We start from the raw sequence: 24791 nt of genomic DNA on the forward strand, positions 1-24791 counted from the left end.
GAGCCTTGGTGAGTTTCTGCAATGAATCTTGTAGATGGTACACACTGATGCTACTGTGCATTGGTGGTCGAGGGCGTGAATATTTTGGAAGAGATGCCAATCATGCGGGCTGCTTTGTCCTCGATGTCAAATTTCTTGCGTGTTGTTGGAACTGTACTTACACAGGCAAATGGAGAGCATTCCATCACACTCCAGACTTGTACCTTGTAAATTGAGAACAGGCTTTGGGGAATCGGGAAGTGAATTACCAGCCATATTACCTAGCCTCTGACCTGCTCATGTAACCACAGTATTTATATGGCTAATCAAATTGAGTTTCTGGTCAATGGTAACCCCCTGGATGTTGATTGTAGGAGATTCAGATATGTAATGTAATTGAATGTCTTGCGGCGATGAATCGATTCTCTCTCATGGTAATTGCCTGTGGCACGACTGTTACGTGTCAACCCAAGCCTGGATATTTTTGGGGGGGGCATGGACTGCTTCAATATCTGATGAATGCAAATGGTGCAATCATCAGCAAACATCCCCACTTCTGACCTTATGATGGAAGGAAAGCCATAGATGAAGCAGCTGAGGATGGCTGGGCAACTCTTGAAATTTCTGGAGCTGAGATAACGAACCTCCAACAACCACAACCATCTTGCTTTGAGCTTCCTTTGACTCCAGTTAGCAGAGAGGTTTCCCCGATCATCATAAAAGATAAGTTTTTTTAATTCGACTCTTCAGTTCAGAGGGCAGTGGACCTGGAGTCACATGGAGGCCAGAACAGGTAAGGATGGTAAATTTCCTTCCCTAAAGTGCATTAGTGAACCAGATGGGCTTTTTGCAAAAATTGGCAATGGTTTCATGGTCATTATTAATTCCAGATTTTTACTGAATTCAAATTTCAACATCTACCATGGTGAGATGTGAACCTGGTCCCTAGATTACTAGTTCAGTGAGAATACCACTCTGCCACTGTCTCCACATTGAAACTGTCATCTTTTTCGTCTTTTATACAAAGCCAGTCAGTTCCCACATGGCACCTGTGAAAAATATAATGTATGTAGCTAATGTCTTCTTCTATAATTGCCATTCTGGTAAGCAATCTTGTTGATTCATTATTATTAAGGCTGACCAGACTTTGCACAAGCATATCAATATGCTGGAAATGCTACATTGAAATAAGGCTAACTTCCTATATCTTGCTCGAATTAAATGTCTCCAAAATAAAAAGAATGCATTTTGCAACACATAATCCATGGTAACATGGGGCATGTAACTATCATGAGAAATCACCAGATGAGAAAGCAGGCAGCCACGAGGGAAATAGCACAGGTTAAGCATAGCAAAGGCAGACTGGTAACAGAGCCAAACGAGGTCAATCGGGCATTCAAGACCTTCTACCAGAGACTGTACACCTCCGTGTCCCCTGACGGGGATGCGGGAATGAAACAGTTCCTAGACAGACTGGAACTACCAGTGGTGGGGGAAGACAGATGGGGGGAGCTGGAAGCACCAATAGACCTGGGAGAAATCATGGAGAACATCAGCTCCATGCAGGCGGGGAAGGGACCGGACGGGTTCCCGGTGGACTTCGACAAACAATTCGCACCAGCCCTGGCCCCACACCTAAGGGACATGTTCTGGACTCACTGGTAAGGGGCACCCTGCCCTCCACGCTAGCGCAGGCTACAATTTCACTGATACCCAAAAAAGATAAAGACCTGACGGAATGTGGATCATACAGACCCATTTCACTGCTGAACGTGGATGCGAAAATACTCGCAAAGGTCCTGGCCAAAAAGCTGGAGGGCTGCGTACCAGAGGTGGTCGCAGAGGACCAAACGGGCTTTGTCAAGGGTAGGCAGCTCACAGCGAACATCAGGCGGCTGCTGAATGTGATAATGACCCCCCCCCCCGGGGAGAGAACACCAGAGGTGATCGTCTCCCTGGATGCAGAAAAGGCCTTTGACAGAGTCGAATGGAGCCACCTCCTCGAGGTACTGGAACTGTTTGGGCTAGGAGCGGGATTCACCGCCTGGGTGAGGCTCCTGTACAACCCTCCCAAAGCGAGTGTCCGAACTAACACCACCAGCTCTGAATGCTTCCAACTACAGAGAGGAACAAGACTGGGCTGCCCCCTGTCCCCACTCTTGTTCGCGCTAGCAATCGAACCCCTGGCGATAGCCCTGCGGGACGCAAAAAGCTAGAAGGGAATCCAGAGAGGAGACAGAGAGCACAGAGTCTCACTCTATGCAGATGACCTGCTCCTCTATGTCTCAAAGCCACAGGAGGGACTGAAGGCAATACTGCAAATACGGAAAGAGTTTGGAACCTTCTCGGGCTACAAACTTAACCTGGGCTAAAGCAAGACATTCCCAGTGAACCCAAAAGGGGGAGGGACAGAGCTGAAGGGGCTCCCATTCAAAAAGGCCCAGAACAGATTCCGTTACCTGGGGATCCAAATAGACAGAGACTGGACACAGATCCACAAGTGGAACCTGACGAGCCTGGTGGAGGAAGTAAGAAAAGACCTTCAACGGTGGGGCTCACTCCCACTCTCCCTGGCGGGAAGAGTGCAGGCGATCAAGATGAACGTACTGCCAAAGTTCCTCTTCCTGTTTAGATCCACCCCGATCTTCATCCCCAAGGCCTTTTTCCAAAACATAGACAGGCTAATCATGGCGTTTGTGTGGGGGGGCAAGAACCCGAGAATTCCCAAGCCGACACTGCAGAGAGGGAAAGTCAGAGGGGGCCCAGCTCTACCGAACCTACAATACTATCACTGGGCAGCAACAGCAGAAAAAGTGAGGGGAAGGGTATAAGAACCCAACACAGATTGGGTACAACTGGAGGAGGCATCCTGTAAAGGAGCAACCCTCCAGGCCCTGGCCACAGCAGCACTCCCATCCTCCTCAACAAGATACACAACGAGCCCAGTGGTAGCGGCCCAGTAGTACGTGGACCCAGCTGAGACAACACTTCGGGATAACCAAAATGTCCCTTATGACCCCCATCTGCGGCAATCACAGATTCCCCCAGCCATGCTTGATACCACCTTTAAAAGATGGAGGCGGGACGGGGGCACACTGATGGTCGGGGACTTCTACACAGGGCCCAGACTGGCGACACTGGACAAACTGACGAGGAAGTGGAAACTAGCGAGAGGACAGGAATTGAGACATCTCCAAATAAAGCACTTCCTCCGCACAGAGACAGTAGGGTACCCCGGGGCCCCAGAAAGTAACTACTAGAGGACCTGATAGGCACAAGCAGCGAGAAGGGGGGGCTATGTGGGAAAATGTACGGACAGCTCCTGGACAGAGCCCGAACACCACCGGACGGGACCAGACTAAAATGGGAGGATGAACTGGGGACAGAGGTAGGCTGGGGACTCTGGAGCGAAGCACTGAGCAGGGTGAGCTCCACCTCCTCTTGCGCAAGGCTAAGCCTAATGCAGCTCAAAGTGGTGCACAGAGCGCACCTGACCAGAACCCGAATGAGCAGGTTCTTCCCGGAGGTGGAGGACAAATGTGAACTGGGGCAGACGGGCCCGGCCAACCACACCCACATGTTTTGGGCTTGCCCCAAGTTTGCTGGGTTCTGGACAGCCTTCTCCGAGGCAATGTCTAAAGATGTGGGGGTGAGGGTGAAGCCATGCCCAATAGTGGCAATCTTCGGGGTATCAGAGCAGCCAGAGCTACACATGGGGAAGGGGGCCAATGCCCTTGCTTTCCTTTCCCTAATCGCACGCCGGAGAATCCTGCTCGGCTGGCGATCGGCAGCACCACCCACAGCTGCAGCCTGGCTCGCTGACCTCTCAGAATTTCTCCACCTGGAGAAGATTAAGTACGCCATCCGAGGGTCAGAGGAATGCTTCCTGGATACTTGGGGGCAGTTCGTCGGCCTGTTCCAAAACCTGTTCGAGACCAGCAACGAGGAGTAAGCCAGGGGAGAAAAAAAAAAAATGAAGAACCAAAGGACTGCGCAACCCGGGGAATGGGGAAACCACACGAAAAGAGGACGGGTGCTGAAACCAGTGGTGGGGAGAGGAGAAAGGGGGATATCATAGACCGATCCAGAGGGCAGCAAAATGTACGTAGTTAGTCAAATGAAGGACAAAACAAACCTCTCTTTAAAATAAAGCAAATTAGCGTGGGCAAGAAAAATGTAATGTATATAAGTAACAACTGTTTATAAATATGAGAAAAGTCAATAAAAAGATTTTCAAAAAAAGAACTATCATGAGAAATTGGGCCTGATACAATTCCTTCAAGATTGATGTTGCAATTAAAAAGTGGATGACAGCACAGTTTATGGAGAGCAGTTTTGTGACTGCCCAAACTGTTATGAGAATTTGAAGTCCCCCTTGACCCATCCACCCACTTGTAAAGTTTTTTTTTTGTTTTCAATTTTAGAAAAATGTTTTTTTGGACAAAATCCCTATTTTGCATCTGCCTTACGAGTCAGCTCCAGTGACCCAGCCACTGAGTGCACTTATCACAGCGAACTCCCAATGAACAATTTTGCTTTTTTTTTGTTCAATCTAAAAATACAAATGTAATTGCAGCCGAAACATGGAAAGCAATTTGTGTTTCAGTCGGAGGAAATATAATGATTAACTTAAAAGTAAATTTTTAATTTATAGCATTGTGGATTTTTTCACAAAGTCTGAGCTCATTTGGTTCATTATGCCTATGGTGGATCTCTGAAAGTGTTATCTGTTTAGTTCCATTCCCCTTGTCTTTTTCCCGTATCTTTTAGAATTGTGATTTTCAAATATTTATATATTTATCTTTTTAAAAGCTATTAAAGATTTTGCTTCCACCACCGTTTCTGATCTGGCATTCCATGTCTCTGAATAAAATGAGTTTTCCAAACCTCTTGTTTTACTTATGATCTTAAATTGATGCTCTCTTTTTACTGGTTCACCAACCAGTGAAGATAGGGCTTCCCTTAACTAAACCGCCATAAGTTTGAACATTCCATCATACCCTCTTAACCTTCTATGCTCTGATAAGAGGACCCCAGTTTTCAACTTGCAACAACTTGCATTTGCATCATGTGTTTAATGTCAACAAACGTCCTGATGTGAAACACAAAGACTTGATCAGGTTCAATGTATGTTGAGCCAATGATGGAAATATTAGAGGAAGTGACCAAATACTTCAGAAGGGTTTAAAAGGTGGATAAGGAGGACAGATAGAAGAGGTTGGGGGCAGAATTCCAGGAAGACATATTGGCAGCTAAAAGCGCAGCTAAAAATAATGTGGGGCAAGAAAGATGGGCACAAGAGGTCTGAGTCAAATGAATCAGGGGCACTGGAGGGCTTCTGGGGTGGAGGTGGTTATAGAGATAGGAGTAGGACCACTGAAGGGGTTTGAACATGAGAGTGAAATGTTAACTTGGGGTCACTGGGGTCTAAGGGCCAATACAGTTCAAGGGCCAAAGTGATGGGTTCTCCTGGGATGGAAGGGATGAGGGGCAGTGATTAGGTGACTTGAAGTCACGAAGGTTACAACAGGTAATCATAGAATCATACAGAAGGAGGCATTTCGGCCCATCGAGCCTGCACTGGCTCTTAGAAAGGAGGCAGCCGTGGCAATGCCTCTGGGTCTGTAAAGTAACAGGGTGGAGAAGAGGCTGTAGAGAGGGCAAGCTCAGCACCATCCCTTCTGCCATGTTGGAACCAGACACACCCACGCTCCTTAGCAATGACTGCTGGCTCTCGGGCAGGCCAATCAGTGCACATAACATCTTGGTGTACATGCTCAATTAGTGCTCTCCTTTGTTCCATCCCATCAATGTCCTCATCTGAGTCCTCTCCAGCAGAATTAATCTCCCACATCGCTGTCCAATGAGCCGGCAGCTGAACCATCCTTTACCCCTGGGCTGACTACAGACCACTCATACCCAGTGACTCACCATGTGCTTATCCCAATACTAACTTCCAAGGCACATGCAATGTCACTATCTCGATTGGTGGCTGTGGATATGAGATCAAATGACAAGGCCCCTTCATGAGTAATGTTTGTTATTCTCTTTTCTTCTCCTGGGGCTGGGCATGTGCGATTCAGTGTCTTGGGTTTCTGGAAGATACAGATGGTCAAATGGACAGATAAGTGGCAAATAGAATTTAACCCTGAAAAGTGTGAGGTGTTCCAGGAAACTATAGGCCGGTGAGCCTCACGTCGGTAGTAGGTAAATTATTGGAGAGAATTCTCTGGGACAGGATTTATACTCATTTGGAAACAAATGGAATTATTGCCATTAGACAGCATGGTTTAGTGAAGGGGAGGAAGTGTCTCACTAACTTGATTGAGTTTTTTGAGGAGGTGGCATAGATGATTGATGAGGGGAGGGTGGTGGATGTTGTTTACATGGACTTCAGTAAAGCCTTTGACAAGGTGCCTAATGCAGACTGGTACAAAAGGTGAAGTCACACGGAATCCAAGGCGGGATAGCAAGATGAATACAGAAGGCAAAGGGTAGCAGTAGAAGGGTGTTTTTCTGAATGGAAGGTTGAGATTAGTAGTGTTCCCCAGGGATCGGTGCTGGGGCCTCTGTTGTTTGTAGTATACATAAACGATTTCGAGGAAAATGTAGCCGGTCTGATTAGTAAGTTCGCAATGAAACCAAGGTTGGTGGAGTGGCAGATAGTGTTGAGGATTGTCAGAGGATACAGCAGGACATAGATACGTTGGAGACTTGGGCAGAGAAACAGCAGATGGAGTGAGGTAATGCATTTTGATAGGTTTAACATAGAGGAAAAATATCCCGCAAATGGCAAAACTCTGAGGAATATAGAAAGTCGGAGAGATCTGTGCGTGCAGGTCCACACGGGCTGGATTCTCCGCAGCCCCGCGACAAAATTGCGTTTGGCACAGGAGCGGAGAATCGATGTTTACATGGGAATCGTGCCCGCCGCCGCTCCCACGATTCTCCGGTCCCCGGAGAATCGCCCTCGCGCGGATTAAGCGGCGCGGCTGGGGGGCCATTGACAGAGGCCCCCCCCCCCCAACGATTCTCCGGGCAAAACTGGCCGAGTTCCCAACGGCGTGGTTCTAACCACGCATTGCTGGTCAGGAACTTCGGGTGGATTCAGTCCGCAGCCGCCCTGGTGGGGGGCGGGGCGTTCCGAGAACCGGGGGCGGGGGGCCTCATGGGCGACCGGGGAAGCAATTGACAAGCTAGGATCCGCTGGCGCGTGCCATCTCAGGGGGGCGGGGGGGGCCTACACTGTCGATGTCGGTCCAGTGTCCGAGTCTGCCATGGCGCACGGCGTGGCCACTCCAGGCCGCTGCCATTCGCATGCGCAGACTCCCGACCGGAAGTGCAGTGTCCCGAGTCTGCAGCCAGAGCTGCGAGAACCACTCTGGAGCCCTGCCAGCCCCCTGCAGGTAGGATAATCGCTCTTGACTTTTTTAAGGCAAGTCAAAAGTGAAACGCCAGTGTTTTTACGCCGGCATGGGGACATAGCCCCATTTTTGGAAAACCCAGCCACAGATATTTGAAAGTGGCAACACAAGTGGACAAGGTGGTCAAGAAAGCATACGGAATGCTTGCCTTCATTGGACGGTGCATCGAGTATAAAAACTGGCAAGTCATGCTACCGTTGTATAGAATCTTGGTAAGGCTGCACTTGGAATATTGCGCACAATTCTGGACGCTTTGGAGAGGGTGTAGAGGAGGTTTCCCAGAATATTGCCTGATCTGGAGGGTGTTAGCTATGCGGAGAGGCTGAATAGACTCAGACTGTTTTCATTAGAACAACGGATGTTGAGGGGTGACCTGATAGCGTTCTACAGGAATATGGGGGCATGTACAGAGCGGATGGGCAGGCACTCTTTCCTAGGGTAAAGAGGTCCGTGGGGCAAAGTTTAGAGGAGATGTGCGAGGCAGGTTTTTTTACACAGAGGGTGGTGAGTGCCTGGAACGCTTTGCCTGGGGAGGTTGCGGAAGCTGATACATTAGCGGCGTACAAAAGGCATCTTGACAAATGCATGGATAGAGTGGATATAGAGAGATACGACACGAGGAAGTGTTGAGGGTTTTGGCCATGGCTGGTATCATGACAGGTACAGGCGTGGAGGGCCGAAGGGCTTGTTCCTGTGCTGTATTGTTCTTTGTTACACTTTGGAAGGAGAAATTTGGCAATAGATTATTCAATGAATGGAGTAAGAAGTATCACAACACCAGATTAAAGTCCAACAGGTTTGTTTTGAATCACTAGCTTTCGGAGCACAGCTCCTTCCTCAGGTGAAGGAGCCTCATTCACCTGAGGAAGGAGCTTTGCTCCGAAAGCTAGTGATTCGAAACAAACCTGTTGGACTTTAACCTGGCGTTGTAAGACTTCTTACTGTGCTCACCCCCAGTCCAACGCCGGCATCTCCACATCAATGAATGGAATGACACTTGGCATGTGTGTCCATAGGGCAGGTTAATAGGGTGGTGAAAAAGGCATTTGGGACAGTTGCCATTATCAATCGAGGCACAGATTACAAAAGCAGGGAAGTCATGTTGCGGTTGTACAGAACTTTGGTGAGGCCACAGCTGGAGTACTATGTGCAATTCTGGTCGCCTCATTATCAGAAGGATGTGATTGCACTGGAGGGGTTGCAGAGTAAATTCACCAGGATGTTGCCTGAGATGGAACATTTAAGTTATGAAGGTAGGTTGGATAGGTTTGGGTTGTTTTTGTTGGAGCAGAAAAGACAGCATCGACCTGATCAAGGTGTACAGGATTATGAGGGGCATGGACAGGGTGGATAGGAAGCAGCTGTTCCCTTAGTTAAAGGTGCAGTCACGAGAGGAGACAAGTTCATGGTAAGGGGCAGGAGGTTCAGGGGGGATTTGAGGAAAAGCTTATTATATCCAGAGGGTGGTGACGGTCTGGAATGCACTGCCTAGGAGGATGGTAGAGGCGGGTTGCCTCACATCCTTTAAAAAGAACCTGGATGAGCACTTGGCACCATAACATTCAAGGCTATGGACCTGGTGGTGGAAAATGTGATTATGTAGGTAGGTCACGTGTTTTTCTTATTTCTATTTATTTATTTTTAATTCCGAGTACCCAATCATTTTTTTCAATTAAGGGGCAATGTAGCGTGGCCAATCCACCTACCCTGCACATCTTTGGGCTGTGGGGGGGAGAGAGACCCACGCAGACACAGGGAGAATGTGCAAACCCCACACAATGACCCGGGGCCGGGATCGATCTTTGGGTCCTCAGTGTCGTAGGCAGCAGTGCTAACCACTGCGCCACCGTGCCGCCCTCGGTTAGGTGTTTTTCAGGTGTCGGTGCAGACTTGATCGGCTCTTCTGCACTGTGTTTTCCGTGATTCTGATAGTTTTTTGTTTTCTGAAAGCAGAAACCGAGAAGGGGAAGGTTAATCTGAGAGAAGAGGGTTAGGGTGGAAAACAAGACATCCATGACCACACCATGGTGTGAAAGAAACTCAGAGAAAAAAGAGGAGAGAGAATAATGAGTGTGGTGTTGGGTTCTCTGGTGCACAGATGAGCCAACACAGTTGTATGTGGTACAACTCTATTTTATTATAACTCTTATAATACAGTTCGTTCTGGATACTCTGCACGTGCTGTCTCCCTGAGTGTGTTTGGCAATAGATGTGTCCTGGTTCTCCTCTGCAGCTAATACTGACCACCGGGGGTCGTGTTTGTGCTTTTATATCTTTCTGTCATTGGTTGTGGTGTTGTGTGTTCTGATTTGTCTGTTGGTGTGTCTATCATGATGTGTGTGTTTGAATATCATGACATCCCCCCTTTTTACAAAGATATGTGCCTACGTGGGTATAAATATAATTGTGTCGTGAGTGCATCGAAGAGTGTGTGTGTGTGTTATGTACAGCGTGTGTATATGACGTAACTATTTACATGGGGCGATGTCGGGTGCGTCACACTAACAAGGTTGTACCATAACAAAACTTGGATGCGAGAGAAAAAAAAAAACTTGAACATTGGTCTGGTCAGACGATATCTGGAACAATAAACAACAACAGGTTATAATACAGAAGTGTTTGACTTTTTGAACGTATGAACAGCGTTATAAGTCCAGTCTAATGGGTGACCGCCTCAAGAATGGGCTGGTCCTCAAGCCGGTTCAGCTGTGGAGATTTGGTTCTGGTGGCGATGGAAGGGGCATGATCCGTGGCATCTCCACGAAGTCATCCTTGGGAACCAGTGGAGGATCCGGCGTGTGCGTACGGTTCAGTTGCGAGCGTGGAAGGCGGCGCAAAGCTCGCTGATTGCGCCTACGCACCAATCCATCCGCCCTGCATGCCAGGAACAAGGTGGAGTCTTTTTCTTTTTATGTTTGTGGTGGACGGCATCTTGTAGCCGATGGGTCGTTGCCATCGAAGTAGCACCATCACTAATATCATGCAAGGCGATGACTGTGCCAGATGTGGAAGTTGGCCGAGACCGTGTACGCTGGTTCCGGCCACCTGCTGTGCCGGAAGGGCGACTCCGCAGAGAAACGTCGAAGCATGTCGCCTTGGAGAGAGAATTGTTGCTCGCATCAACGTCTGGCGATGGCGCGAATTGGTGTGTCCATCTTGGACCGCCGGTGCTGGTTGCCACTGCCGACCCAGTGGGACTGCCACGCGATCCATTCCCTGTCGCCGTAGCATCCGCCGTCACCCTGAGCGTGCCATCACCGAGGCCGCGACACCGCCCGTCCGGAGCAAGGTCTGGCGTGCGCGAATCAGAGTCGGCGCTTGGCTGCTCCCCATCTGGAGTCCGGTCTGCCTTCCGTCGATGCCCCCCGTCCGGAGTCCCAACAGGTTCACTGGAGGCAGCCGAGATTCCCTGAAGCTGCACTTCTGGAGTCGGAACATGCAGGAATGCACCAACCAGTGGAGAGGGTCGAGCCATCGAGGGTGGAAGCGGTGCGCTGCCACCGCAGTCGTCAGTGGTCCCACCGTGATCGTCGAGTGCCTCGGTACGCACTAGGCGAGGTCTGTCACCTTGCACCTTTTGCATGGGAAGTGGGATGCTGTCGTCACTCGTCTCACATCCCGTGGATAGATCCTCATTAGCAGCTTGCTGTTCACTAGGGTTGGGTAAATTGTCAGAGTTTTCATCTGGTGGTGCACACCATGTCGGTGGACTGTCATTGTCTTGCCGTTGTCCTTCATTTGGGCTTTTCTTCTTTGGAATTTTAAATCTTCCCCCAGACATTGCAGAACCTTGTTTATTACCCCCAAATTCTCCCATAGGTATGGTCTCGAATATAGGATCCAATGTTTCTATCGACTTTGTACTATTTTCCAAAGAACATTCCGTTTCACTTTTCTTCTCAGGTGCCTCATGTGTATCTTTGTCTAATGTACATGCCTTCATGGTCTCTGGGTCTGATTTTGCTGGGACTGGCATGGTCACAGTCTCTCTTTTACTGTTCTCAATTGCCCACCTTATACTCCCCATACATAACTGCTTAATCACTGGGGTTAGTGTGGTACAATGGATAATCGGGTCGACCTTATCTGCATCTTCACCATTAGTGGAAAGCACACTTGGTTCACTTGACACTGCTGTGGGTTTTAAATTCGTTATCTGGCTACTCGATGTCGGTGTCCTCAGGATTCTTGCTCCAATGTTCTGCTCAATAATCAGTGGAGCGTGTATAGGTTCAATGCAATTAATGTTCCCCTCAAGGTTTGAAGAGTCATTACTGACTAACTGCTGGTCTCCGAAGTTGGGATTTTGCGGTGTTGTGTTGAAGGGAGACATTTGTCCCTGCTGTAGATATGATTCAGGTTGTGTTATTTCCATTACCTGAGGATCAATGTCTTGTCCATTTTTTCGATCCGTACTAAAACACTGGCAATTCTCAGTCTGCTCCTTGCAAGTTAAACATTCAATTAATTTCGTTAGCAAATCCTCAGCATCCTTCTGTGGCCGTGCAGCATTATTAATCTCTGTTCGGCTATAATGATCCTGAAGGTCAGCGCATAAACCTTTTTTCTTCGGGCTTGGACGAGGCGATTCCTTTGGCTTGTCTTCAGTTGGGCTTGAACAGTCTTCAGCGCTGTGCCCTTCATTGTAGCATGAGAGACCATCATGTTCATGCTGCTGTGTAGTGGAGCATGGTAGGCTGTTATAGCCTTCTTGCTGTTCACGTGAGCATGGCAGACTTGCATCGTCTGCCGCTGGTTGGTCAGGAGAGGTTGCTAGACCCTCATGGTCTTGTTCCTGCAAGGACTGCGCTCTGGAGTCTTGCGTTCCTTCCATCGTGGAGTCCGTCCACGAGCTCTCTGTGGAGGCTTGTGACACTGGAGTCACTTCTTGTTCGTGCAAGGACTGCGCTCTGGAGTCTTGCGTTGCTTCTATCGTGGAGGCTGTCCACGAGCTCTCTGTGGAGGCTTGTGACACTGGAGTCACTTCTTGTTCGTGCAAGGACTGCGCTCTGGAGTCTTGCGTTGCTTCTATCGTGGAGGCTGTCCACGAGCTCTCTGTGGAGGCTTGTGACACTGGAGTCACTTCTTGTTCGTGCAAGGACTGCGCTCTGGAGTCTTGCATTTCTGCAATTGTGGAGTCTGTCCACGAGCTTGCTGTGGAAGCTTGTGACACTGGAGTCACTTCTGGTTCATGCGAGGACTGCACTCTGGAGTCTTGCATGTCTTCTTTCATAGAGTTGGGAACGTTGAGCGGGACGTGGACCACGCTCTGTGTGGCAGCAGGGCACTCTCCGTGTGCTTGCACCGCTCCCTGTCTGTTAATGTCAGGCTGCAGCATCATCCGGTACTGATAAGTTGGAACGTCATATCTGCTGGATTGAAGATCCTCAAATCCGAAAAATGAATCCGCATCTGCGTCGGATTCAATGTGGGGGCCGCCAATGTGCAACACGAAAGGTTCGTCCGAGTCATAGTCATATAGGACCACGGAGCTATCATTGGGCTCGCGAGGTCCGGAAACACTGTAAAGATCGTCATCGAAGTATTCAAGGTCGGAATCATCGGCTTGTGCGTAGGTAACTGCTTGTCGGAGGGTTCTTCGGAGGTCAAATTCATCTCCTGGGTCAATTTGCGGCACTGTGCTGTCATTCCAGGTGAGGGAAGATTGTTTTACAGCTTTTACAGATTTTTGTTTTTTTGATTTGGGACGTTTCCCTTTTAAATTGGATTTGGGACATTTCCCTTTTAAATTGGTGCAGTCTGGGGCCTCTGACATCCTGACGCTCGGTATGTAGCACGTAGGAAGCGACTGCGCATGCTCAGATCGCTGTTCCTTTACCGATGGCCGTTTTCTTGACTGCGCATGCGCAGCATCTCGCGCATGCGCAAACGAAACTTCCGGTTCTGCGCACTTCTCGCGCAACTGTGCTAGCGTTATACCTTTAGCAAGATGGCCGCCGACCTCGACCCAGCCTTCTCTCAGGCCCGGGATTTCGGCCTCTGGGAATTCGGGCTCCGGGATCCCAGCCACGAGGTGAGTACTGCAGCTTTTCTTACCTTTATTTGCCGATTGGATTGCGTTTTCTTCACAGTACTTGGAGAATTTGCCCAGGACTGCCTGGTAATCGTACCTTTGCTGCCTCCTGAAGAACCTGAACCTTGTGAATATTTCTCTTGCCCTTGCACCGGCGATGGTGAGGAGAAATTCAATTTTTTCCCTATCATCCAGGTCTTTGAGTTCAGCTGCCACCAGGAACAATTCGAACATTTGCCGGAATCGCCGCCAGTTTTCGCGGAGGTCGCCGTGGCACTGGAGCGCCTGCGGAACCGGGAGCTCGTACATCATGCCTGGGCACTGCTGGTTGTCTGTGTACACTGAGGTATGCCGGCAGGTATCGATCCACTCCTGTACCATGTGGTGTTGGGTTCTCTGGTGCACAGATGAGCCAACACAGTTGTATGTGGTACAACTCTATTTTATTATAACTCTTGTAATACAGTTCGTTCTGGATACTCTGCACGTGCTGTCTCCCTGAGTGTGTTTGGCAATAGATGTGTCCTGGTTCTCCTCTGCAGCTAATACTGACCACCGGGGGTCGTGTCTGTGCTTTTATATCTTTCTGTCATTGGTTGTGGTGTTGTGTGTTCTGATTTGTCTGTTGGTGTGTCTATCATGATGTGTGTGTTTGAATATCATGACAATGAGCTCGAATATTCCTACCTAAAACGTCTTTGGTATCTTAGTGAACCTTTTCTGCACCCACTCCATGACCTTTACATCTTTCCCAAAGCAAAACAACAAAATTTGAACTTCTAGCTGCAGCTTAATAAGTTATTTTGAGATGTTTTTAAATTCTATACCCACGTTTACAAAACCTGCAGTCCCAGCTTTATTGTTTCATTTGTCCGTTTTTAAAGATTGGTATACAATAAACTATTTAGTCTCTTAAAACTTTGCTCTTTTTAAAGTGTTACTGATTAGCATATAAATCCTTTCCTTATTAACCCTCCCAAAAGTAATCTCACATTTCAACTAGCATCCATGTGCCAATTGCAGTAGCCCTGCCCACATCCTTCTGAAGTGCCTTGCAATCTGAACAGTTAATCATTCCCCTATTTTTGTGTTGACTGCGATTTTTAATGCTCTTCCCGCGATACCTAAATCTAGATCACGATGACGAATGCTCCTTATTCTGACTCTGCAGTAATCCAGTCTGTAAAAATAGCTGTTAATGATCATTTTCCATTTTTTGTCCATCGACTAATTTTCTAACCATGCTGCCACACTCGTCTTAATAACACTTAATCGGAATTTGATTTGGTGACCTTGGTTTACAGCTCTGGTGCCTCACTGGTGGCGAAATTGATGTTTGCGCCACGCTCCGGCGGATCCATGCAAAACCGCCATTTGCATGGATTTTAATATCGTTAGCGGCTTGGACACTTCATGCTCCACTCCTCCACAATGCTCCGCCCCTCTTAAGCGGACGTCTCGTGGGCACAAATTGTTGTATGTATTTACAAGCCTGGGCGCCATGGCTGCAGAGGGGGAGCGGGAGGCTAAGAAAAACTCTGGAAAAGCCTCAAATATTATCGTGCTTGCTGGGGGGGGGGGGGGGGGGGGGGGGGGTCCGGGGCCCCGGGGCCAGGGAATAATTTGGTGCCAAGTCCGTGAACTTGGGTTGTCCCCCTCAGGATTGGGGTGGCCTGACACAGACTGCCATTGCTGCAGTATGTGTTTTAAATGCACTCCTTTGGTGCTACTTCCAGGTTCCTGGCTGCTCACACTGCTGAGTGCTGCCTGTGTTCTTTGAATGCTTAGAGCCTCTGGTCATTCTGGAAGCCCACTCAGGCTACCCGTCTAAACACCCTCATACCCCAGCTGTTTCATCAAAGGGATGGGCGTGGCCAACATCAATCCGGGCCCACCAAGTGTTGGCACTCAGTGCGCTCCTCAGAAGCGCTGTACCAATGCAGAGGAAGCAGGGGACCAGCAGAGTTCACCAGAGGACATCTGCACCTTGGCTTTTGCAACCCTCTCTGGTTCTACGCCCCTCTTGGAGTAGAGGCCTCTCTAGTGACCCCCATCCGTCCAAATCACCAGGTATCTCCTCCTGTTGAGTGGCAGCGCTGACTGCCTCTGCCACCACCTCCCAGTAGAGTGTGATATGCACTTCCACTGGGGCACTATTCCGTAAGCGAGTCAGGACATGCAAATGGGCCAGCATTCTGCCGGCACGAATTCTGAGCAATTTCAGAGGGCATGCTTGAGTTTGCAGCCCAACTTAGGAAAAAGGGTGAAAGGGTGTTCCTTCTCTCCTCACTGAAGCAGTGGGTCTGCCTCAGACTCCTGAACCCGGGGGAGACAGGTCTTTTGTGAGCCATCTTAGTGGCTGCAGTGGAGCGCTTAAAAACAGCTTCACCTGTCTGGCTCTTTGGCACTAACTCCGGCTCCAGTGGTTACAATGCCTGCTAGGCTGGGAATTGCACAGAATAATTTGGTGCCGGCAGAATGCTGGCCTATTTGCATGTCCTGACTCGCTTACTGAATAGTGCCCCAATGGAAGTGCATATCACACTCTACTCAGTCCCGGCGGCAACAAACCAGGAATTCCGGCCAAGATCTCCAGGGTAGTTAAGTGGTCTCAACTTGATTTATCCCTCAATAAACAACCTGGTTAATTATATCCTGACCATTTTTTTAAATTTATTGGATGTGGGTGCCAGTGGCTGGACCAGCATTCATTGCTCATCCCTGACTGCCCTTGAATTGGGTTGCCAGGCCATTTCAAAGGGCATTTAAAAGTGCTGGAGTCATATGGAGGCCCGACCAGGAAGATTTCCTCAAGGTCATTAGTGAACCAGGTGGGCTTCTACAGCAATCGATGATGGTTTCCTGGTCATTGATGGATCTCTGTGTCTATTCGGAACCCTGGATATGCATTATCCCTTCTTAGTTCCCAAATAACAGAGATTCAGGCTGTGCTTTTTGGCAACGTTTCGTTGAACTTTATTTGTCAGCTTTAGTGTCTACTGGTAAACATTGGTTACTTAGGTCAGATTGATTGGCTTTGGCGAATGCAATGGTTGAGTTTAAAATACAATTACAGATCGTGATAATGTCTTCAAATCATGATACACAGTATAAAAATGACTGATTAATTTAAACAAAAGGAAGATGGGGATTTAGAAGAAGCAAGCGAAGAAACTAGGTTTCAGAAATAGATTCCGGATTGAATTTTTCCATCCTGACAAGTGATTTTTAAGGAGATTATCATCTTAACGTCTCGCCTTCTTTTCATCGCTGATTGGCTTTAACTAATTTATAATTCACTGAATTGGACCGAAGTGCCTGACTGTCAATTTTGAGAGAGATGGGGGCAGCACGGTGGTGCAGTGGGTTAGCCCTGCAGCCTCACGGCGCCACGGTCCCGGGTTCGATCCCGGCTCTGGGCCACTGTCCGTGTGGAGTTTGCACATTCTCCCCGTGTTTGTGTGGGTTTCGCCCCCACAACACAAAGATGTGCAGGCTAGGTGGATTGGCCAGGCTAAATTGCCCCTTAATTGGAAAAAAATGAATTGGGTACACTAAATTTATATCTTTTTAAAAAACATTTTGAGAGAGATATACTCCCATCCTCCTCAACAATGAGCCCAGTGGTAGCAGTCACGCTGAGAACATGGACCCAGTTGAGACAGCACTTCGGGATAACCAAAATGTCCTTTCTGGCCCCCATCTGCGGCAATCACAGATTCCCCCCAGCCATGCTAGATACCACCTTCAAAAGATGGAGGCGCGAGGGGGGCACACTGAAGGTCGGGGACTTCTACGTAGGGCGTAGACTGGCGACACTGGATGAACTGACGAGGAAGTGGAAACTAGCAAGAGGACAGGAATTGAGACATCTCCAAATAAAGCGCGTCCTCCACAAAGAGACAGTAGGGTACGCCGGGGCCCCAGAAAGCACACTACTAGAGGACCTGATAGGCACAAGCAGTGAGAATGGGGAGGTGCTATGTGGAAGAATATACGGACAGCTACTGGACGGATCTCAAACACCACTGGACGGGACCAGACAAAAATGGGAGGATGAACTGGGGACAGATGAGGAAGGGGTCTCAGGAGCAATGCACTGGGCAGGGTGAACTCCACCTCCTCCTGCGGAAGGCTCAGCTTAATGCAGCTCAAAGTGGTGCACAGAGCGCACCTGACCAGAACCCGAATGAGCAGGTTCTTCCTGGAGGTGGAGGACAAATGTGAATGGTGCCAGAGGGGCCCGGCCAACCACACCCACATGTTTTGGGCTTGCCCCAAGCTTGCTGGGTTCTGGACAGCCTTCTCCAAGGCAATATCCAAGGTTGTGGGGGTGAGGGTGAAGCCATGCCCAATAGTGGCAATCTTCGGGGTATCAGAGCAGCCAGAGCTACACATGGAGAAGGGGATAACGCCCTTGCTTTCGCTTCCCTAATCGCTCGCCGGAGAATCCTGCTCAGCTGGCGATCGACAGCACCACCCACGGATGCAGAATGGCTCGCTGACCTCTCGGAACTTCTCCACTTGGAGAAGATTAAGTACGCCATCCGAGGGGCAGAGGACGGCTTCCTGGATACTTGGGGGCAGATCGTCAGCCCCCAAGTTCGAGGCCTGCAAGGAGGAGAGTAAGCCAGGGGAAAAAAAAAGGTGAGGAACCAAAGGACTACGCAACCTGGGGGTGGGAGGAAAATGGGGAAACCACAAGAGAAGAGGAAGGGTGCTGAAACCAATGGTGGGGAGGGGAGGAAGGGGGGATATCATAGACCGATCCATAGGGCAACAAAATACATACAATTAGTGAAATGAAGGACAAAACAAACCTCTCTGTAAAATAAAGCAAATTAGCGCGGGCAAGAAAAATGTAATGTATGTAAACAACAACTGTTCCCATTCCATCGCTTGACAATTTTCCAAATAATCGACACCTGCATCTCAACATTAATTGGCAAACAACTCAGCCTTCAGGGCGTTATGACCTGTCATGATATTCAGATAAACATCATGGTGCAAACACACATACACACTGATGGGCAGATCAACGGACCAATCAACACACACGCAACATCACAGCCAATCACAGGCAAGAGCATACACACTATAAAATGGGGAACACCACAGTTCCCGCTCATTCCAGCAGGGGACAGCTCAGGGCACAGAGCTCACAGCAAGCCACTCAGACATACACCATGTGCTGAGTGCCTCTCTAAGATAGTGTTAGGGCTGGGTCCACAGGTTAAAGGGTAAAGAACGAACCACAGTCATAAGTTTACAGATGTTATTGATAGTAATAAAACAGAGTTATATCATCTGCAACCGTGTTGGTTCGTCTGGAAAGCGGAACACCCAACACGACATGACCTTTGACTGTGGATTACCATGGAAACGGAACTGTCCAGGCTGGGAAAGCAGTAACATACAATTGGGTCTTTTTGCTAGTTGGCGTCATTGACCTTCAGTCTCTAGCTGTTTGCAAAATGTAAAACCTGAGAAAGAATTTAGAGTATTATTTGGATTAACCCTCAGCGGATTCCCAGCTATAGTTGCACTGAATGAGTTCTCATTTAAACCTCATATCTGACGAGAATATTAAATTTCTATCAGTCATCATAGGGTTTAATTTGAGATTTTTCTTTTATTGAATTCAAATTTCACCATCCGCTGTGGTGAGATTTAAACCTGTGTCCCCAGAACTGCCTGGGTCTCTGCATTACTCATCCACTGACAATACCACTATACCACCACCTCCCCTTTGTGAAACCTTGATGTGCACAGGTTGGCTGTCTTTCTGTACATTACAACGGTGACCGCACATCAAACGTACTTAATTTATGGTGAATAGGGCATCCTAAGGTTGTGAATGGTCCTAAACAAATGCATGTTCTTTCTTTAACAAGCCCCTGCCGAGAAACTTTAAAACAAATCGATGCGTACAACATTTCTTTTATCAATGCACTTCATTATTTCCTCAAAGCATCCTCTTGAATGTCAGCCATGGTGTGTCTTTTACAGATTGGAACAATTTTAAAGTTCAATTTTCAGCTTCTTTAAAATATTCTATTTCTTAATTTGTTTCCAAAAGCCAGAATTCCAGTTGTGTCACCATAGACATGTTGTGAAATGAGTCCCTGAAATTTACTGGATTTGGACCGAGAATACTACAATAAAGATATAACTACATTTACCTATTGATTTAAAAGCTACTTACCATGGCATACATAATAGATTGAAGTGGTTTGCAGAAGAGCAATTCAGTTAATTGACTCCGATTTAAGCAATAGCTCAAAGTATTTATGAGTACCGATTAAGCCATCCAGTTAAGCTTGTTTAATGATCGCCATTTGTAAAATAATTTTTATTGCTTGTTCTCAATCACGTTGTAATTGATGGACAAATGCAGCAAAGATCTTGTAACATGGGTGAAAGAATAACAAAGGCTTTGTGCACAGTCGCCTTGAACAGTATCTTGTATGAGACATTATGTGGAATTCCGTATTTGTACCATGTAAAGCAAATAAATCGTTACAGTAACTTGATCTTTTACACTGCAAGTGATTACATGTCTAATATACTATACTAGAATGTTCCTGCAGGTTTACTCATCAATCCATACACCCATTGCATCTTAGATCATTATAATGGCTCCTCCCTTGGGCTAAAGACCTGCACTCAAATTTCCTCCAATTATATTCGGTAATAACTGACATTATGTTAGCACTGCAGGAAACAGTGATTTTCTGCCATTTTGTTGAGATTTTTGAAACATTTTTAAAATATGTATCTTTATTTATCCTCACTGCGCTGTATTTTATGTTTATTTGAATTTATTTCATGGCATCAAAATAAGCAAAAATAACTAGAAAACTTTCTCAATTGCATGTTCTGAAAGATGGATGGCCGAATGTACATGTCCATAGTTTGAAACTTGAGGGGAGGATTATATGATATACGAGTGTGAGTTTGGTGCTTTCCTTGGCCACAATAGTTTACTCTAGTTTCCAGTTGTTTGTGCCTGTTTTTGAGTCCTGGCATATAAGAATGAAAGGACTGGTTAGTTCAGTTAGTGAGATGGCCAGTGTGTGGTTCAGAATAACACCAACAACATAGATTCAATTCCAGCTCCAGCTGCCCTCCTCTGCCCCATGCTTTATGTAGAGTGGTGCCCTTCAAGCTATACAACCATTTGTCTCTCTTGAATAGAGAGCGATGCCTTAGGTCTCCATGGACTGTGGCTGTACCTATCTCTGTACTCTGTACTAATGAGATTGGCAGGCGATTTAGTGTATGCAGACATCATCAAAATGGGCACACAGATTTGCATCATTTCACATGTTGTTTCCTAATTATGCCCCCCTTAATATTCTACCCCATTTTTGTACCTTAAATTGATAATATTGTTTCCGTGTGACTTTCTGCATATAAAATGCCTGCTAGGTGGCAGATGGAATTTAATCCTGAAAAGTGTGAAGTGATGCATTTTGGGAGGTCTGATAAGGGTAGGACACACACAATGAACGGTAGGTCCCTGGGAGTATTGAGGAACAAAGGAATCTCAGTGTACAAGTCCATGGATTCCTGAAGGTGGCAGCACAGGTAGAAAGGGTGGTGAAGAAGAAGTGCGGAATGCTTACCTTCATTAGCCGGGACATAGAATATAGGATCAGAGAAGTCTTGATACAACTTTATAAAACATTGGTTAGGCCACAAATGGGATATTGTGTGCCGTTCTTGCCACCACACCATCGGAAGGATGTGATTACGCTGGATAGGGGTGTAGATGAGATTCATCAGGATGTTGCTTGAGATGGCAAGTTTCAGCTTTGAGGACAGATGGATCGGCTGGTTTTGGTTTCCCTGGAGCAGAGGAGGCTGAGGGAGGATAATCGAGGTACACAAAATTATGAGAGGTATAGATAGGGCAAATTGTAAGGATCTGTACCCCATGGCAAAGGTGTTCAAGAGTGGGCACAGTTTTAACGTGAGGACTAAGTGGTTTAGAGGGAACCTGAGGAAACATTTTTTCACCCAAAGGGTGGTGGAAATATGGAACACCCTGTGTGAGACGGTGGTGGAGGCAGGTAAGCGCAGGCAACATTTAAGAAGCATCTGGACCAGCAGTTAAATCGTTGAGGCAGAGTAGGCTATGGACCAAGTGCTGGTAAATGGGATTAGTATAGATTGGTATTTGATGTTCGGCATAGACATGATGGGCCAAAAGGCCTGTTACTATGCTGAATGACTCTATTTTCCTGTGGAACAATCAGTAAATAAGAGTACACATGTTGCTTTTGATACATTTCTGACAGGATAAGATGCGACACAGCTGTATTATCTTTTTTTGTTGTCATCATAGTTCGAGCTCATTGAATTGTTCTATTCTAAGTACTGGTTACTTTTCACCAGTAATGCTTGATACAAGATGATGACAGGTCAAACACACATATTGTCCCTGGGGTATGTCTTGCCTGCCAAAAGGGAGGATACAGAGGGCAGCATATTGGTGTTTTAACTGAATACATTACAAGTTCTGTGAATGGAGTCATTCGAGCTAAAATGTGGTCATCCAAATAGAAACTGCAGTCTGCAAAGTTATTGCAAGTCTGCAGTCACATTGACCAGACTTGGCTTTGAGTGGCAGTTCATTTGTGGGCAGATACTGGGAAAACAATGACACTGTGCATGAAGCCACAGCAATAATAAAGGTGCATTGGATGAAGGAGAAGTCACCACATTCAAAGATGTGCAGGTTAGGTAAATTGGTCACAGTAAATTGCCCCGTAGTGTCCAAAAGGTAGGTGGGGTTGCTGGGTTACGGAGATGGGGTGGGGGGGTGGGCTTAGGTCTGGTGCTTTTTTGTGGGCCAGTGTAGATTTGATGGGCGGAAGGGCCTCCTTCTGCACTGTAAATTCTATGATTCTATGATCACCACACAAGAATGTTCATAACAAAATGATGGTCTTGACTAAGTGTATGCACTTGCACTTCCAATTGAATAGATCATGGGTTCAAGCCGGCCAATGCAGGCGGAGCCCCTGCCAGTTGGTGTCTGTGGGCACCATTCAGAACCTCATGAGAGATTTGAGCACAAAAATCTGGGTTTACACTTCATTACTGTGCAGAAGAAATTGGGGGCTGGATTCTCCAATTCTGGGGCGATGTCCCCACGCCGGCGTGGGAACAGTGACATTTTACGCCAGAACAAATGGCATAAAACGAGCACCGATTCCCTGTTTTGCTGGGGACTAACATGCCAGCAGCATTGATACACCCGGCTCTAGTTGCCACTGAGGCCCGGAGAATAGCCGGGCCCATGGTTACGCATGCGCACGGCGGCGGCCTGCAGCAGCCGCTCCTTGCTACATGGCGGAGGCTACTCGTGGACCCGGCCAGTGAAATAGTGCCCCCCCTTTTGCCTGCTCACACTCCCCGGACCACCCCCCACAGTGCCCCCACCCCCTAATAAAGTCCCCCCTCCTTCCCACGGATTGGCCCTCCCCCGAATGTGGCGGCGATGGACTGAGTCCGCAGCCGCCACGCCGAGTTCCCGACGGATAAGACCACATGCAACCTACGCCGTTGGGAACTCAGCTGGTCGGGGGCGGAGCATCGGGAGGCAGGCCTCAGGCAATATCCTGAGGCTGTCGATACGTGGCGCGGCGTACTCCTCGAGTTCGCTGCTTTGGAGGGGGCAGAGCATCGCGAAAGCGGCGCCACCCCGATCTGGTTGGAAACTGTGATTCTCCGGCCAATATGATCCAGCCCTGGATCTTTCAGATGAGACATTAGACCGAGCCCCCATCTGCCTTCCCACGTGGACATAAAAGATCTCATGAATCATTCAACAAAAAGCTGAAAAGTTCCCAATTGTCCTTGCCAACATTCACCCCTCAAGTGATACCTAAAATAAATGATCTGGGCATTTATTTCATTACTGTTTGTGAGACTTTATTGAGAGCAAGTTGGCTGCTGCATGTCCTGCATCACAATAGTGACTACAATTCAAAAGTACTTTATGAGCTGCAAAGTACATTGAGGTGTCCTGGGAATGTGAAAGGAACAATAGACAGGCAAGCCTTTCTTGTGTTTCATGTCCTAAGGCAGTAAGATTTACACAAATGTTACATTTGTCTTCTCTGTGGAGCAATAAACCAACTAATTATTTCTCCTTTTTCCCTTCCCACACTCTAGATTGTATTACCCAACATGCGCTCTGCCCCATTGACGGCTACGTCCTCGAATAGATGGAAACACTGATGATAAAACGGCTTCAGAAAAGGAGTCTGCTTCAGTCTGTTAACAGATTAATTGATCCTTTTATCAAAGCATGAGAATAATCGCTCATATTTTATAAATAAATGATGACTTCACCTATTCTTTTTAACATGATACAATGGTGTGCAATGGAAGGAGAAAAGACCCATAAATAGAGGTGCCATCAATCCTTTTGAATTGTTCTGTGTGGTGTGATTTTAAAGTGCTTCAATATGTTTTATGGAAGTTTACATCTGTTTTAATAAAGTTGATATAAAAATATTCACAGTTGGCAAGAAGATTACATTATTAAGTCACCTTGATGTGACAGTTGGTGATATTAGTGGATGAACATTCAATGTGTGTTGCATAACATTGCTTTCGCTCTTGTTCTACCTATTAAAATAAATATGGTTCACAATGATGGAAAATCATGGTGCGAGGGATGTAAGAACAGATGAAACCTTCTTCTGCTACTGAATAGTTGTGGAGCAAAAACACAAGTGTATACACACTAAACTTTTTCAGTCCTAAAGTAGGGTATATTCTGTCAAATAAGGTAGTCTGCACGTTCTCCCCGTGCCTGCGTGGGTTTCCTCCGGGTGCTCCAGTTTCCTCCCACAAGTTCCAAAAGATGTGCTTGTTAGATGAATTGGACATTCTGAATTCTCCCTCTGTGTACCTGAACAGGCGCCGGAATGTGGCGACGAGGGGATTTTCACAGTAACTTCATTGCAATGTTAATGTAAGCCTACTTGTGACAATAAAGATTATTATTGTTATAGTTGACGCACCAGAAAATATTTAATTATATCAATCATGAAATGGACAAAGAGGTGTCAAAATTAAACTTTTCTTGGAGTAGGGGGAATTCCCAAGATACATGATGTACTGCACATCCACTTCTGAAACTACTGTAAACTCACATGCTTATCATGTAGCAGTTTATTCAACTCGCTTTGGCAAAAGATCATTATGTGATGAAAATACGCAGCAATGACTATTCAAAAAAATTAGCAAGTTTGGCTACTTGCACACATTATTGCACCAAAGGTTATGCTGAGCAGAATTACATGTGTAATATGGTTCTCAGTAACTGCTGCAGA

General features: G+C 47.2%; 1 protein-coding gene across 2 annotated transcripts in view; it reads left to right on the forward strand.

The window, feature by feature from the left end:
- The window catches only part of mcph1 (microcephalin 1), a 609760-nt gene extending 585793 nt beyond the window's left edge, over positions 1 to 23967 (forward strand). For both annotated transcript variants that reach the window (XM_072498602.1, XM_072498603.1), the window contains one exon: positions 23623 to 23967. In XM_072498602.1, coding sequence (XP_072354703.1) covers positions 23623 to 23675 — 53 coding nt within the window. In that variant the 3' untranslated portion in view covers positions 23676 to 23967. The remainder of the gene's footprint in view (positions 1 to 23622) is intronic.
- Positions 23968 to 24791: the final 824 nt, after the last annotated feature.

Source organism: Scyliorhinus torazame, chromosome 4 (assembly GCF_047496885.1).
Source record: "Scyliorhinus torazame isolate Kashiwa2021f chromosome 4, sScyTor2.1, whole genome shotgun sequence".
Lineage (NCBI taxonomy): Eukaryota > Metazoa > Chordata > Chondrichthyes > Carcharhiniformes > Scyliorhinidae > Scyliorhinus > Scyliorhinus torazame.